The sequence below is a fragment of the Callorhinchus milii genome, unplaced genomic scaffold (assembly GCF_018977255.1).
Source record: "Callorhinchus milii isolate IMCB2004 unplaced genomic scaffold, IMCB_Cmil_1.0 Scaffold14, whole genome shotgun sequence".
In the NCBI taxonomy this organism is placed as follows: Eukaryota; Metazoa; Chordata; class Chondrichthyes; order Chimaeriformes; family Callorhinchidae; genus Callorhinchus; species Callorhinchus milii.
This window is the reverse complement of record NW_024704755.1, coordinates 14930562-14946971: the sequence shown is the minus strand read 5'-3', so window position 1 is coordinate 14946971 and position 16410 is coordinate 14930562. Positions and strand designations below refer to the sequence as shown.

The 16410-nt window shown below is 45.0% G+C and overlaps 2 protein-coding genes across 3 annotated transcripts in view; one reads left to right on the top strand and one right to left on the bottom strand.

Annotated features, from left to right (window-relative positions):
• Positions 1 to 1185: 1185 nt before the first annotated feature.
• On the bottom strand, positions 1186 to 6445 carry LOC103185905 (olfactomedin-4). Of its 2 annotated transcripts, XM_007904658.2 has the most exons (5): positions 6369 to 6445; positions 6040 to 6183; positions 4542 to 4760; positions 3533 to 3689; positions 1186 to 2019 (listed from the first exon to the last, which is right to left on the bottom strand). In XM_007904658.2, the coding sequence occupies exons 1-5, from the start codon at positions 6429 to 6431 to the stop codon at positions 1211 to 1213; spliced, it is 1392 nt and encodes a 463-aa protein (XP_007902849.2). In that variant the 5' UTR covers positions 6432 to 6445; the 3' UTR covers positions 1186 to 1210. The 2 variants fall into 2 exon arrangements, with proteins under 2 accessions (XP_007902849.2, XP_007902850.2); XM_007904659.2 differs by lacking the exon at positions 6040 to 6183.
• A 5140-nt stretch (positions 6446 to 11585) lies between these two features.
• Positions 11586 to 16410, top strand: part of LOC103185906 (olfactomedin-4) — a 5352-nt gene continuing 527 nt past the window's right edge. Inside the window, exons 1-5 of the mRNA XM_007904660.2 lie at positions 11586 to 11649; positions 13529 to 13687; positions 14398 to 14616; positions 15065 to 15197; positions 15861 to 16410. The exon at positions 15861 to 16410 is cut by the window's right edge and continues 527 nt beyond it. Of these exons, the coding sequence (XP_007902851.1) occupies positions 11593 to 11649; positions 13529 to 13687; positions 14398 to 14616; positions 15065 to 15197; positions 15861 to 16410 (1118 nt within the window). The 5' untranslated portion in view covers positions 11586 to 11592. The remainder of the gene's footprint in view (positions 11650 to 13528; positions 13688 to 14397; positions 14617 to 15064; positions 15198 to 15860) is intronic.

Here is a 16410-nt window from a genome sequence, read left to right as displayed (position 1 = left end):
CTTCTTCCCCCCTCCCCTCCAAACTCCCCAGTCCCGATCCTCAGCTCGGGGCGAAACGCTGACTGTCCACTGCCTTGGGACATCCTCCCGACATGAAAGGCGCTATACAAATGTAATATTGTTGTTGTTGTCCCTACCTCTCTGACCTGCTTACTTCCAGCCCACTACCCACTGCCTACACTCAACTGGCTCCGGCCTTCTGCTTGTTCCACGTACCCTCCATCAGTGGCCGCATTTTCAGCCACTACGCCCCCAAACTCTGGAACACTCTTCCTCTATCTCCCCACCTTGTCCCCCTTTCCCCACCTTCAGGTTGTGTCTGACGACCTTCCTCTTCGACCGTGCCTAAAATCATCTTCCCCTCCCCCCAGGCTCGGGTCGTGCTCCGCCACTGTCAAGCTCTCTGGGAAGCTGCCTTGCATGAGGGGCTCTATATAAATTGTTGTTGTATTCTCAATATCCACTGTATAAGCTCACACAGGAAGAATGACCACTCAGCAAAATCAAGACACGAAAGGAGAATGGGTAAGAACATTTTTTTGGGGGGGTTGGGGGGAAGATATCTGAAATATAATACTATACCCAGCTAACTGAAAAGATTGTTGGAGACAAAAACTTTCTTGCAAGCCTCCCTGGTAGATTTCAGTTAACCAGTTAAGCTGAAATGACTATAGGGTCATCTCTAAAATGTGCACAATCTGAAAGACGAGAACCACATAGAATTTCTTATTCCTGAAACTTTAGGATTCCTTTGATTTTTGGTAAAAGATTGTTTACTAATTATTATAATAACTTGGTCACTCAAACCACGACTGTTTGTGGCACACTGTTGTGCACAATTGGCTGCTGCATTTCGCCCTCAAAATATACAGTTTGTGGAGTCCTGTTGCTCAGAGCACTCCCTTTGCAAGCGAGAGGACCTGGGTTTGATTCCCGGCAGGGCGAAACGTTGGGAAAGTTTCCTTACTCCACACGCTTCTGTTTACCGAGCAGTAAGTAGGAACCTGGTTGTTAGTCATTCTGTGAAGCTATATACTGTGAAGCTCTTTGAGAAGTCTCGAAGACGTGATAAGGCGCTATACCAAATTGAAGGATTATATAAGGATTATTATTACTTTATTTTAAAACGTGTGAGGTGTTCCCACAGTGATCCAAAGAAATGGACAAAGACTTTGCAATGCATGGTTTTTTAATTGGAAGAAAATCAAATTTATCCAAATATTATGTCGTGTGTAACAAGAAATGCATCACTGTACACATACAGCTTCTGGTCCCTGGGATTGTAATTTATGTGCTGAATGCCAGAGGACACCTTTCGGAAACGGATGCTCAAATTGTTCAACTCAACTTCTGTTGTTGTGTCAAACATGTAAAAGATTTCTTCCATTTCATCACTGAAAAACCTGGTGGCATACATCACCCCACACACCATAAAGGCGTTAGTTGCTGATTTCTTATACAAGGTGGTGTTCCAGGACTTAATCAGTGAGAGGTCACTGGTGTTGACCAGGCTGATGACCGTGTTTCCGAAGTTGGATTCAGTGGCATACAGTGCCCAGAGACCGTTTTCATCAGTTGCCAGGTCTATGTCCGTGTACAGTAAACAGGAAGAGGGCCTGCAGTATGGAAACTTGTTGTTGTGACCTGCGAATGGGAGGTCGTCGGACAGAACAGTCTTTGCCGTCATATTGAACTTACAGAGCTTTGGTGAATTGTAGCAGTTGAAATAGAAGCAGTTTTCATACATTATCCCACCGGTGCCCTGGATATGGGTGCCCGGGATGGTCACGTCGGTGTGAGAGGTTTTACTGAGGAATGTGCCAAAAGAAGGGTAAATACGAATTACATTTCCATAATAGTTACTTTTCAGCATGATTGCTAACCAGTATTGATTCTCTTTACCAGCTGCCGGCAATGGATCGTTCCCCCAGCCGCCATAAAAGTAAGAAGTACCATAATGGCTGAGGATTGAGCTCCTGGGTTCAGAAACTCCCCGCAAAGCACCGAATGAACAAGAACCTGTTAGAAACAGAAACAAATTGTGTCATTTGGGCAACGAGCCTTTGCAGGGGACAAGACTTGTCTAAAAACAACAACCAATTACGTTTACACAGCGCCCTTCACTTCAAGGGGACGTCCAGAGGCATTGGACAGTCAGGAATTTGGACCTGAGCCGGGGGTTGGGATCAAGAGGGGTGGAGGACAAAAGGTGCGGTCGAAGAGGAGGGTCTTGAGATGTGCCTTGAAGGAGGCAAGGGAGCAAGCAAAGCGAACGGACTGTGGGATGTTTCAAAGGGTGGGGGCAGAGAGGCTGAAGGCCCGACTACCGATGGTGGGGCAGGCGAAAACCTGTTGAGCGGAGGGAGCGGACAGGTTGATATGGGAACTAAGAAAGAAAGATAGGGTAATTGTAGCCCCCAAAAATCCAGTAGACCTTCCTAATTATTTATAAATTTCAAATCTCCTGAGTCCATATATTACTCTCCAGCAGAGGCTAAGATATCAGAAGTTCACATGGATTCATTTTCTTATGATGGAATTTAAGCCTGTGCCTTATTTGAAAAGGTTAATAATTCACTAAATTGGAGGGCTCTTTGGGTTAAGCATATTTTCTTTTCATCTCTTGCTCCTGGCTTAGATCAAACCCAGTCAAGTGGGATGAAAGTAAACCACCTTATGACAACTGTAGGGGTTATAAGTGGCATTAGATTGGGATAGCCAAGTGCATGTGCAGAACTATCCATAATATGGCACAAATTTGCCAGCTCACAGAGTGAGACAAGAGTATGTAAAGTAAGAGGGAAGTCTCTTCCAATGTCAACGGCCATCATAGGAACAGGAGGAGGCCATTCAGCCCTTCGAGCCTGTTCCGTCATACAATTAGATAATGGCTGATCTGTACCTCAACTAATCCTGTCAATTCCAATTTCCCGCTTTCTCCCCATATCCCTTGATACCCGGACCTACCAAAAACCTATCAACCTCACTCTTGAAGGTGTGAATGGATCCAGATTTCTACCACCCTTTGAGTGTAAAAATGCTTCCTGATTTCATTCTTAAATGACCTGGTTCCAATTTTAAGACGATGTCCCCTTGTTTTGGATTCCCCACCAGAAGAAATAGCTTCTCTGTATCTACCCTATTGAATCCCTTTATCATCTTAAACACCTCATAACACCTTGTAGATGCTATTAGCTGTTAAGTTTACCTACAAGTGTAATTACATACAACTAACAATTTTTAGCCATAAAACATTTTGCACCATTTCAACGCAATAAGGACCTATAAAAATGCCAGTTCTCTTTTCTAAAAGAATTCCGAGGGAGCTTCTCTGGGGAGAAATTAGAAGAGGAAAAGCAATTATGAAAGGAGACATCCCAGCTCAATCTAGCAGGATAGGATCCCCAAACACATAGCTTCCTCCTCTCTTTCTCAAGGACAGGTGCTCAGATACCTAAATGAGGAACTTTGAAGGAACTAAAACAGTGGTGTACTGAAGAGTAAAGGATAGCTCCTCCTGTACTGTACTGACCTGGATGTGGGGTGGTAGGTGGAGCAACTGTTCGTAAGAGCTCATCGTTGCAAGAAGACAGACTCCTTCTCAGCCTGGCGTTCTCTCTCTGCTCTTGGACTACATTCTGCCGGTCATATTTCTGGAGCTCGTCCACACGGTCGGTGATGTTAACAATCTGGTAGATCAATTGATTGTGTTAAGCAATTGGTGTCATGCTGTACGGAGCACCATAACAGTGACTGTAACATCATTCCTGTGTACTACAGGACAGTGGGATGGTGGTGGTGGGGTGAGCCGTGGGGCGAGCCGTGGGGGGTGGGGGAGGGTGAAAAAGGGGGGAATAGCCTCCCCCCATAATGTAAAGGCTGCCGTAGCTTATGCTACTGGATGAACCATTAAAAACCAAGGTCCCATCTGCCTGTTCTTCATGGTGGGGGGACATATAAAAATGTCTTAAAGCTACTGAAAAAGAGGGTGGTATTTCTCCCAGTGTCCTGGCCATAATGCCCCCTCCCCGTGTGAATTGACCATTCACTTCACGGCCTATGTTGTGGGACCTCGCTGTGTGCAAAATTTGCCCCTTAAAACAGTCACACAGTAATTACTATAGTATAGAGCACTTTAAGCTGTTTCAACATGAGGTACTGTAAAAATGTCAGTTTCCCGGGGAGGGCGAAACCTTCAGCAAGTTTCCTTCTCCACCTCGCAATAAGTAAGAACCCAATTGTTAGTCGATTGGCGTATTACTTTCCTGCGCTAATGATCCCTCCAAAATTAATTAATTGGACACACAATCCACGAATGTTTGTGGGACACTGCTGTGGGCATTTGACTGCAGCATATGCCCCACACAATATACAGTCATTTACTTGATAGAATATTGTGTGAAGCGCTTTGTGACGTCTCAATGACATGGTAAGGCACCATATCAAATGCAAGGATTATTATTATTATTACATCCTTCCTCCTTGCATTTCTTACTCTCCATTACTCCCCTCTGAACCCCAGCCATCTCCAGTCCAGTCACCTGTACAATCTGCCCACTCAAATCATTTTGGTTGCTCGTGTACTTTTCTTGAAGTTCCTGAAACAAGTCGTGGAGCTCAGTGATTTCGATCTCTATTATCCGGAATGAAATGATGCTGTACAGTCCACCTTCGTATTCTTCTTCAAATTCATTGATGCGTTGCTGCAGGTCAGTCAGCCTCTGCTCCAGGCTGACCACGATATCCACAGCCTTGTCAAACTGACAATTAATCAGAAAATGCATATTTCTCTTTAAGAATGAATTGAAATTTTAACAAGTCTGCACATCAGCATTAAATCAAATCAAAGCGACAACATCAACAACAAATTGCATTTGTATAGCGCCTTTCACGTTGGGAGGATGTCCCAAGGCGCTGGACAGGCAGGGATTTGGACCTGAGCTGGGGGTTTCGTATTAAGAGCGGCGGAAGGCAGGGAGGGTAGGGGTGGGGCGGGAGTGTGGTAACAGAAGGATGATTCTTATTAAAACTAAATAATGAATATTGATGCTCTCAGAGAGAAGCTGTGAGTAAGAGCTGAGACGTCCAAAACTTCCCTTGGTCTTAACCTTAAGACCATTGGGCATAAAATTACTGGGAACCTAGCGCCACAAGAGGCCATTCGGCCCAACTAGTCTGTATTGTTATTCACACAAACCTCCATTCCCATCCTAACCCCTCCTCCCCCACCCCGGCCTCCCCCATACTTCACTATTCCCTTCTCCCTTATGTAAAGATTAAGTTTCCTCTTAAATGCCTTCATGCTTTCCGTTACAACCAAGGACACCAGCATTCAGTTCCACATTCTTAATTACCCTCCTCGCTAAGGAAGGTCCTCCCAAATTCGCATTTAGATCTATAGGGTGAAAAAAAATTTGTGAAACCATTACAATCTCTAATAAGTCTTAACAAAATGATGATTTTTGGGGGGATAATAGGATAGCTACCTTTTGGACACCCTATTGACTACGTAATTTTTATGTCCCTTTGCATGGACTCACCAATGGACTATATTAATCCTCCTTTAATTCTGCTTCATTTGGAAACATTGATGGTTTTCTGCTCGTTTGTTCTTAAAAAAGAAACTGCTTCCAAACTCCCAAAGTTTCCAAAATTCTTTTGAGACTATGATTCTATGCCAAAAACTTTAGGGAAGTTGGACTTCACTCACTCTCACCCACACTCTCCACCTCCCCCATTTACAGGCTTAAACCCACTCCGAGGAGAATAGAGCAACCAAATAGTTGCACAAATAGTTGCACACTGACGATTAAAGTAATCAATCAGAAGATATTAGCATTCGACACGTTTGCACTGAAAGGTTAAATCATATCTTATTGATCTTATCAATTATTGATGCTCTCAAGGGATGATCTTGGAATACGAGCTATGAAATGATCTGGGATTCGGAGGGAATCCCTACTTTAGTCCCACAGCGTTTACAAGATCTCCCCAGAGATGGATTGTGTTGTGGGGCGAGGGTCGGTTACGATACTTCACCTCTTGGCCAGCGAGCGTGCGAGTGCAGTTGACACACAGCCTGTGTAGTTCATTTAGCTGCTGCACAGGGAATAGCCCGTCCGGCACTTCCAGATCACAGTAACACCTCTGGGCGACCCTCGACCTGCCCACAGATCCCACCGCCTGAAAGAGCATCGCAGTTGTTAGGCAATGAGACATCACATGGGTCACAGAGCGAAGCAACTCAACCACAGCAAGAATTGCTACAGGTCAAATCAGTCGAATGTATTTATTATTATTATTTTATCATCTTTGATATTATGTTATTCTTTACTGGCGACGCAGGTACAGAAGCCCTTTGTACTTACGTTGACAGCGGATTGCAATAAAAAGCAGAGCCCGATTTTGCAGAGGAAGCTGCACAGAGCCATGTCTCCGCTCAGCTCCCAGTAAGAGAGGAGCTGGTGGGTCTTAAAGCCTTGAGGGAGGGAGGGGCGGGGCTACACGGGAAAGGCGGGGCCTATGGAAAGAGGGGCGTGGCTATGGAATACGGGGCGGGGTCAGGTGAGCCAATGGGTGAGGTAGGAGACAGCTGTGATAGGAGGAGTTGGGGTCATGGACAGGACCAGGTGGTTGTGGAGCCATGAACCCAATTGAGGAGAGATCAAATCAGGGGACAGATTGGGGCAGATCAGGGACCAGAGATGGGACTTGGGAAGAGAGGGGACTTGGGAAGAGAGGGGTGCAAAGCTGGACAGGGAGCGGAAAATGTCAGGGCAACAGATGGTGGGAGAAAGCGATGGAGGTGATGGCAGAGAGGGTGGGATTGAGAAATTGAAGCAGACCTAGAGTTTGGGAGTGGGATAGGGAGAACAACAACAACAAGGTTCCATTTATAGGGCACCTTTCACGTCGGGAGGACGTCCCAAGGCGCTGTACAGTTGGGTCAGGACCCAAGCAGGGGGGAAATGGTCAGGATGAGGGGAGCGAGGAGGGGGTAGAGAGTCGAGAGGGGAGCTGAAGGCACGGTCAAAGAGAAAGGTCTTGAGACCGGCCTTGAAGGAGGAAAGGGAGGAATCGGCGAATGCACTGGGGGATAGAGTTCCAGAGCCTAGAGGCTGAGAGGCTGAAGGCCTGGCCACCGATGGTAGGGCGGTTGGGGCGGGGGATGCGGAGCAGACCGGAGCCAGAGGAACGGAGGGTACGGGCAGGTAGGTAGGGGGACAGTAGGTCGGAGAGGTAGGAGGTAGCGAGTCCGTGAATGGCCTTGTAGGTGATGTTGAGGATCTTGAATTCGATCCTCTGGGGGATGGGGAGGCAGTGGAGGCGAGCGAGGGTGAGAGGGATGTGGTTGCGGTGTCTAGTGCGGGACAGTACACGAGCTGCAGAGTTCTGAATGACCTGAAGTGTGGAGGGAGGTGCCGGGAAGGCCGTCGAGGAGAGAGTTCCCATAGTCCAGCCTTGAGGTGATAAAGGCGTGGACCAGTGTTTCAGCCGCGTGAGGGGTGAGGTAGTGCCGTAGTCTGGCGACATTCCGGAGGTGATGGAAGGCGGTGCCAGTTGTGGTGCGGATATGAGGAAGAAAGGACAGCTCAGGGTCGAACAGAACGCCGAGGTTCCTTATTGGCTTTGAGAGGTGGAGAGTGCAGCCTTGGATGCTGATGCTGTCAGCGCCTGAGGTGCGGAGGCGCTAACGCGAGCCAATCAGGAGGGCCTCAGTTTTGCGCACGTTGAGCTGGAGAAAGTTATCTTCATAGAACACACTGTAAAGTGAATTGACTATATTTGTGGGCGAACGCGGCAGCCAATTGCGCACAGCAATGTCCCACAAACAGTCGTAGATTGAAAATGACCAATTTATTATTGTTTTGGGTTTTGGAGGGATTATTATTAGGCTCTGTGTGGAGTAAGGAAACTTGCCCAAGGTTTCGCCCTCTGCCTGGAATTGAACTCAAATGCAAGGGACGTCCTCCCGACGTGAAAAGCGCTATATCAAATGCAAGGATTATTATTATTATTATTATAGCACCTCATCACGTCGTTGAGACGTTTCAAAGTGCTTCAGAGATGGCGACATGGTTTAACATCTCATCCAAAGGATTGCACCTATAACAATGCAACACACCCACAGCAGTGCATTCAAGTGTCAGCTTCGACTCTGTGAGGTCCAAGTTCCAATGTAGGGCTTTGTAGGCAAATTTACTTGACACCGCGTCACTTTCAACTATAGGTTTTATGAACGTTTGAACAGAATAGGGATACACCGTATCCCTTATATGGAAATACTAAGAAACAGACAGAATCACAATCATATTTAGACGATTCAATTCTGAGCATCGGAAACAACTCCTGGAACTCTCACAATCCACCACCACTCCAACTGGAGAAAGCCCTCCTTCCTTACGGACCTCACTACTCCTCCTCATTCACTTTTAATGGTCACTTTCTTACTGGAGGTAAATTCCCTCACCACTGTACATGTACACAGATACAGTAGAATCAATATCAATTCACTGTGAAGTGCGCTGACCCTCTACACAACTCCAACTATTGCAAAGTTACATCTTTCTTTTATGTGTTTCTCTCCACCTCCTCTGGTCACAGAGACAGCCCCCACTCCTCACAGGCTGCTTTGCAGAGAAAGATATGGACAACTTCTGGGCAGCCTTCCACAGCCTGCTTGTTTATCAGCCTTGAGATACAACAACAACAACAACCAAATTACATTTGTATGGCGCCTTTCACATCAGGAGGCCGTCCTAAGGCGCTGGATAGACAGAGTTACGGACCCGAGCTGGGGGTCGGAGTAGGGGAGGGTGGAAGGCGGGGAGTGAAGCAGAGAGACTAAAAGCCTGGTCGAATAGGAGGGTTTGAGGTGGATGTTGAAGATGGCGAGAAAGGGGACGAGACGGAGGGACTGGGGATGGAGTTCCAGAGGGTGGGTGCAGAGTGGTGGAAGGCCCGCCCACCAATAGAGGGGCGAGCAAGGCAGGGGACATGAAGCAGGCCGGAGCCCTCTGAGCAGAGGGAGCGAACGGGGTGGTAGGGGGTTAGGAGGTCGGAGAGGTAAGGTGGGAGCAAGACCGTGGAGGGCTTTGAAGGTGAGGACCAGGATCTTGAACTGTATCCTCTGTGTGATGGGAAGCCAGTGGAGTTGGGCGAGGATGTGGGTGATGGGGTCACGGAGCCTGGTGCAGGAGAGGACACGGGCTGCAGAGTTCTGAATGATCTGCAGCTTATAGAGGGAGGGGTTCGTGAGGCCGACAAGCAGTGAGTTTGCATAGTCGAGCCTCGATGTACTGAAGTCATGTACGAGGGTTTCGGCGGCCTTCAGTGTGAAACAATGTTGGAGCTGGGCGACGTTGCGGAGTTGGGGGAAGGCAGAGAGGGTCATGGTGCAGATGCGGGGTAGAAAGGGTAGTTGAGGGTCAAACAAGACCCCAAGGTTCTGGACTGGCCTAAGGTGGAGTATGCAACCATGATAAGCAGGTGATAGGCAGGTGTCTGAGGCTGCAGCCTTTTCTTTCTGGGGACCATTGTTCTTACATCTATGCTCAAGGACCTGATTGCTTATTATCTCAGGAATTTGAGTCTCAGGAAGATTCTGTCCATTGTATAGTTTTGGAGGCCATGTGGTCACACATATTTGAGGCACAGAAGAGAGAAAAGCTGAGACGTTGATTTCAAACTACCAAAAGTTCATGCGAAGAAAATGATAGGAAACGTGCCTGGGAAATTTTTTAAAAATCAGCACAAGTGATCATGAATCTTTTCATTCCTTGTTCTGTTCAGATTTCTCAAAGGGTATTGAAGGGTAACTACTGTGTCATTACTTTTTTGCAGGCAAACAAAGTGACTTTTGTCAGCGAGGACTCACAAACAGCGAAGAGCTATAAGATCAATCAATCTGTAGAATTGTTGGCAGGGTCACAGGGAGAAACTACCTGCTCTATTTAGTGCGAGCAATCATTAATGAAGAACAGGGAGAGAACATGTTGATTTTAATGTCTCATCCAAAAAGTAGAGTTTCGCAGAAGGATGCAGGATACATTCATGATTTCTACTTTTTAACACCTGGATCTGTTGATAATAATACTTAATAATAATCCTTTCATTTCATATGGTCTTGTCATGTCATTGAACGTCTCAAAGTGCTTCAAATCATTTGTTGCGTTATATGTGAATATGCTATTTCAATATTGCTGCAGTTAATAATGTGATTTTTTCGAGTCCTGTACTTTAAACATTTAACAGATTTTACCATCTCCTACACATGTTCAAATTCACCACCATTAATTGCATTGTGCTCAATACAATCTCTACATTGCTCAGACTTAATCATGGAAGTGAATGTTACAAGATTACTACAGTAAGGTTAGGGCCAGTTAATGTAGATGTCAGTACTGCATCACCTTGATTAAAGCTGACACCTGCCTTTAAATCCGAGGTAATGTGACAATGATGTTTCACCCACAAAATATATATAGTCAATTGACTCTACAGTAGATTCTGTGAAGCGCTTTGAGACATCTCAAACATGTGATAAAGCGCTATATTAAATGCAAGGTTTATTATTATTATAAATGATCATTTGTGATGAGGTGCACAGAAAACAATAAAAGTACAATTTCGAAATAGAAAATAACGTGATTTACGAAAAGTTCGAAAATACTGGTGTGTTGGTTATTCCCCAGATTTCCTAACATTTCTCAATTGTTGTGAAAATGGGAACCTCAGTCCTGTCTACATTTGCTCAAACGTCATCTTGTTTCAGCAACTGTGCACTTTGTCAATTGACTTACAGCACATTTTGGGCTGATAGTTGTATTATAAGGAAGAAACAAGGATGTTGGCGTGCTAAGTATTGCAAATTTGCAAATTTGTGTGTTCTCTGCGTTTTAAGTGTGGTCAAATGTGGTCAGAGACATTTTGTTACGTGATGTGCATTCTGCAAAACCTGCAATTTGAAATATTGCATAAGATCATAATCTGAAACGGTTCCCTCTGCAACATTTTGGGGGAGTGATATGTTCAACTGAAATACTTACTGGAGATGGATGAATATTTGGTAGGCAAAGGTATTAAGGTGTATGGGGATAGGTCGGGGTAATGGTATTAAGGTGCAGATCAGTCCAGGTCTGATAAAATGATGGAACATGAAAGGCTTGATGGGCTGAAAGGGGTACTGCTGTTCCTATCGTCTAATATTGTGCTCATGAAGGTGAGGGATGGCAGTACTAGTCAGTTCTGATGAAGAGTTAATGACCCGAAACGTTGACTCACTTTCCTTTCTCCATAGATGCTGCCTGACCTGCTGAGTGATCTCAAGGACTTCTAGTTTTGGTGTGTAGGTGAGTCGCATTATGGGAGTTATGTTGTATTGTCATGACGTCAGTTACATGAGGGGTTCAATGATATCACGTGGGGTTCAAATGATTCAAAGAAGAACACTTCAGAAGTATTAACATATCTCCTCTTGTTTCAACTCCCCCCTGTTCCCCTACTCTCTATTTCCTCTTTCTCTCCCATGCAAATTTCTGACCCGTCCTCTGTATAAATATCTGCTGTTGGGTTGATCTGCAGCTTTGGACGATGGAGTCTCTGGTTTGGGCAGTTCTGCTATTAGCCTCCAGCTCTGGGCACCGATGTGTAAGTTTAACTGTGATAGAAACAATCCACTAACTGGTTACTAACTCGGGAGCTATATCCTCCACTGCCAAATAGCACGTCCCAGTCGGTCGTGGTGGAGATGAGGAGCTGTGGGGGCTCTGGCTAACATGGGGCTGATGGTGTGTTGATTTCTCTCACGTATATTTACTGTGTAGAGATCAGTAAAGGTGTTCAATGGAACCAACATTGATCGGACCCCCTCCCCAGGGCTTGGACGGGCTGCTCTGTATTACATATAACATGCACCTGTTTCCAGGCATGTGGTGACACCAGGTGAATCCATTTCTTTTTGTACATGTTTGTCTCCTCTCTGTTTTTAATCAAATGAATTCTCCAGTCCAGGTGTGGGTCACAGGGTGGGCCACCTGGCGGCTCGCGGGCCGCATCTGGCCCGGCGATGGTTTCAATCCGACCCGCAAATACAGTCGCACTGTATGTCCTGGAGCTCAAACTTGGTCTGACTCGACTGCGACCCGACAGATACAGAGACATAGATAGACAGAGACACACACAGAGACACACACACACATAGATACACACACACAGATACACACACACAGAAACACACACAGACACAGAGATACACACCCACAGATACACACATACAGAGACACACACACATCGACAGAGACAGACACAGACACAACCACACACACACACACAGATATACATACACAGATACGGAGCCACACACACAGATAGACAGAGACACACACAGACACAGATACAACACACAGATACAGAGACACAGACAGACAGAGACAAATGGAGACGCACACAGACAGACAGAGACACACAGAAACAGGTACCTCGTTGTTGGCTTTATCACTGTTTTCATTTTGTATGAATTTTTACATTTCCTGTTGATAGTTTGCATTGTAACTAAAATATGGTGAAATGATGTAACAGTTACTTTGTTATTGCTTATGTGGCCCACGGACATTTCTCAAATCCAGCATCCAGCCTTCAGCAGCCGAAAGTTTGTCCTGAGAGTCAGTGACCAGGATATTCGGTAGAAACTCCCTTCTCTTTTCAATAGAGTTAGACGATCTTTAAGGTCATCTGCAAAAAAGGTGAATGTGACCCCAATTTAACATCTCACCTGAAAATCCTCACTTCAAACAATCCAGCGCCTCCTCCCCTGGAACTGCCAGTTCACACTAACGTCCCAATGTAGCGCCACAACCTTCTGATCCAGAGGTGGGAGTTCTTACGAACAGAGCCAAGTATCTAAAGCGATTCCTAATCCTGTCAACTCACAGAAGCTCTACTCTGCCGGTAGATGGCACCAGAGCAGAGTCCTGGGGTAGGGACAGCAATGTTTTTTTGTTCAGCCGGGTATGTGACACATGCAGAAGCCCATCACCACACTTAGGAGTATTGAAACCAAACTGAGAATTCTCTGCATCCCAATACGTGGAAATTCCAGAGATAGATTGTTGGATTGGAATGTGCACTCTTTCCCTGGAAGGAGGCATCCTGTTTACCTAATTCCGGAGAGTGTTAGACACAGGTTGGCCAGAGCCAAGGCTTGGGGACCCCAGAGTGTGAGTTGAGATAACTGCTGGAGTCTAACCAACTAAAACCATACAGCTTGCCATTGATATCCCTGTCTGACAAGTTTTCCCGCTCCTTGTCCAGCTAGGACCACCCTCTCCTTAAGGGCTTTGGCTTGCAGGGCCAGCAAGAGCTGTTAGGGATGATTCCCTGTCCCCAGTGAGGTTAGTTGTTATGATTAAGGGAAGGAGTCCCCATTTGAGTGCCTCAGATCCCTGATTAAGAAACCCCATTAAGAAATACCGCACATTGTACCCCAACGTGAAGTATTGACACTGCCTGTGCCTTGAACCTGTTGCAGGAAGCAGCTGGCCAGAGTGTCCGTGGCATCCTCCAAGATGACAACCGATGCGTCTGCAAAGTAACGTTTTCCGATTGGGAATTTCCAGTGGAAAAATTCGAAGAACTGCAAGTTCTGTCACAGAACTGCACCGAGGCTCGGGAACGCAGGATAACCCAGGTATGGTCAATGCAGGAACAAACACCAACAGTGATAAGATTCTTTTCATTCCACTCACAATTCACAGGATGTCATTGCTTTGGGATATATTCCTTCTAAGCTGCTGTGAACCCCATCCCTGCCCCATTACCAGGTTATCCCTTTGGTCACTTGGCCAGATGTGTCACTCGAGACCTCAATTTTCTTTTTTATGACAGATGATCATATTGGTAATTCTGAAGCTTGATTTATGGTTATTTCTCCCACAAATAGGTTACAGTTTTTAGGTCCACATGATTCAACCTGTTAGATCTGATCTTCAAAAGAAAGGCTTTCCAATCTTGCCACCTTCTTCTCTTCTTGCATTGCAGGAGCAAACCACTCACACAGTGGATTTTGTGTGCCAATTTCATATTGACTATCGGGGGAGTGGGATTAATTTGGACAGCTTTGGAATGTGAAGGGCCTTGAGACTTCTGGAAGACGTGAAAAGCGCTCTATCAAATGCAAGGATTATTATTGTTATTATTATTAACTTCTGTTCCAAGAATTTGTTGAAAATTGGCTTCCAAGTTAAGTTGGAAATTTAGATCTTGCTCAAATTTGGCACAATTTTAAACTTAAACCAATGACATTAAACTAAGATCCTGGGAAATGTCAGGCTGTGGATTATTTGTACTGTAGCTTTCTTAGGTTGGCCTTTTTAATGATGATATTTTGAAACTTTTAAGGTGGATTTAGCTAAATCCAGGATCCCAGCCTTTCGGACCGAGCTGCAGAACATATCTTCCCGCTTGCAGCATTTTGAAGTGATCTACAAACAGATGCTGTATCACCCGCTCAACCTGTGGTCTCTCCGCATGGATTTGAAGCAACTTGGCTCAGAGGTTCTTGATGCACAGAAAAGCTCTTTACCAAACAAGAATTTACTCCAAAAGTTCTCTGATGAGGTGAGACAAACTCAGAGTAATTTACCTATTTGTAGCAATACTAACACATGTGATTGCTGTGGTCCTTTGATTTGGATCAAGATGCTTCACACTCATGCTATAGGATGCTACTCTGCGTGAGGGGGGCTATGCATATACAAGTTGTTGATGTGGAGAAGGTTGGCCACCACTGCTCTAGACCCTATTTAAAAAGCACTTCAGAGCATCCAGAATTTAATAATAAAATTAAGAATTTTGAAACTGTTTGCCTGTAAGAACTTAAAAAAACTGACTTCAAAGTTAAGTCTGAATTCAACCATTTGCTTCTCTTCACCAATCTACTTTCCTCTCCACCCTCTCCCTCTGTTCTCATCCCTCCCTCTCCTCACATGCTAAACTTGCCCATTCACATTTCCTTGCCATAAACAAGTGGGCTAATTTTTTCTAACAATCTCTATCTTTGATCCAGCTGCTTGATGCTCGCGAAAGTTTAATGAACATGGGAAAATATGATAAGTTCAACCTGCTCTCCATTAAACAACACCTGAGAGACTTGAAAGATTATATACAGAGTATCTCTGTCTATGGCAAATCAAAGATTGGTGAGTTCATTCATGTTAGTTGAATTGACTAGGTGTTTGCTGAAATTTATGTTTATTAGTCAAGGCACAGATTCATCTGGCTACGCTGATAATACTCTGATATTTCTGGGTTAACAGTAGACATCCTCAGTTGAATTAAAACTTTAAAACTCACAGATAAGAGAACATTCCAGTGCAGTGTTGTTACAGTGCTGTATTGTTGACTGATCTTGTAGTGAAGTCCCATCTGCCCAATCAGTTAAATTGGTCATTCCTTTTATGGTTATTTGTAGGCACATTGTTGTGAGCAATTTGGTTCCTGTGTCTTCCTTTAATTCACAGTCTCTACACTTTACAGCAGTTACCTGTGCTGCTCTGTGAGATGTTTTGATGTTGTAGCCACAGTATCAAATATAAATATTATTATTATTCTTTGGGGTAATCTCTGGATCACTGGTAAATAGATGTAATGTCACATTTTATACATTGCAGGGAGGAAGTTACTGTATTAATACATTCCTGAGTTCTTACACAACAGACATTAACCACAAGGGGAGTGATGGGAGTGGGTGGTCTCCAATTGGAATTACAGGGAGGGGATGGGTAGATTGACTCAGATTGACAGAAAAACTTTTACGAAAGAAGGGATTCTAAAAATTAAAACTATAATTCTGTTTCTTACAGGGAACTGCTCTGGAATTTTGCGCAGTGTCAGTCAGCCAATAACTGCGCAGGTCAACCCATTTGGTGTTGCAAACCATTATGGAGCCTGGGGCATGGACTCAATGCCTGGAAGCCCTGAATTATACTGGGTCATGGTGCTGACATCATCAAAAATTTATGGGAACACAATCCGTACCTACTCTTCCTACAAACCGTTCCTCCTGAACAAGCCCTTCACTGACTTTCACGTGACATCGTCAGCAACTGTCACTAATTCAATACAGGGTTCAGGGTCTGTGGTTTACAATGGTTCTCTGTATTATAACTGTTTTAAGAAAAGGAACATGTGTAAATATGATCTAAACACAAAAGTCATCCTGCACAGAGAATTGCCCGAGGCTGGTTTCAACAATGAATTCCCTTACTGTTACTATGACTGCTATGGTTACACTGATATGGATTTCTCTGTTGATGAAAATGGACTGTGGGTCATTTATGCCACAGAAGAGAATTACGGTAACATATTGGTTAGCAAACTAAACAGTGATAACTTGGCAATTCTGGGGACCTG

What these genes read in the sequence shown, in the direction of transcription:
- LOC103185905 (XM_007904658.2), bottom strand. Translation starts at nt 6,431, where the DNA reads ATGGCTCTGTGCAGCTTCCTCTGCAAAATCGGGCTCTGCTTTTTATTG. An exon ending in GCACGCTCGCTGGCCAAGAG is followed by an intron (nt 4,761 to 6,039) that starts GTGAAGTATCGT and finishes ATTAATTGTCAG; the next exon opens with TTTGACAAGGCTGTGGATAT. An exon ending in TGAGTGGGCAGATTGTACAG is followed by an intron (nt 3,690 to 4,541) that starts GTGACTGGACTG and finishes TTGATCTACCAG; the next exon opens with ATTGTTAACATCACCGACCG.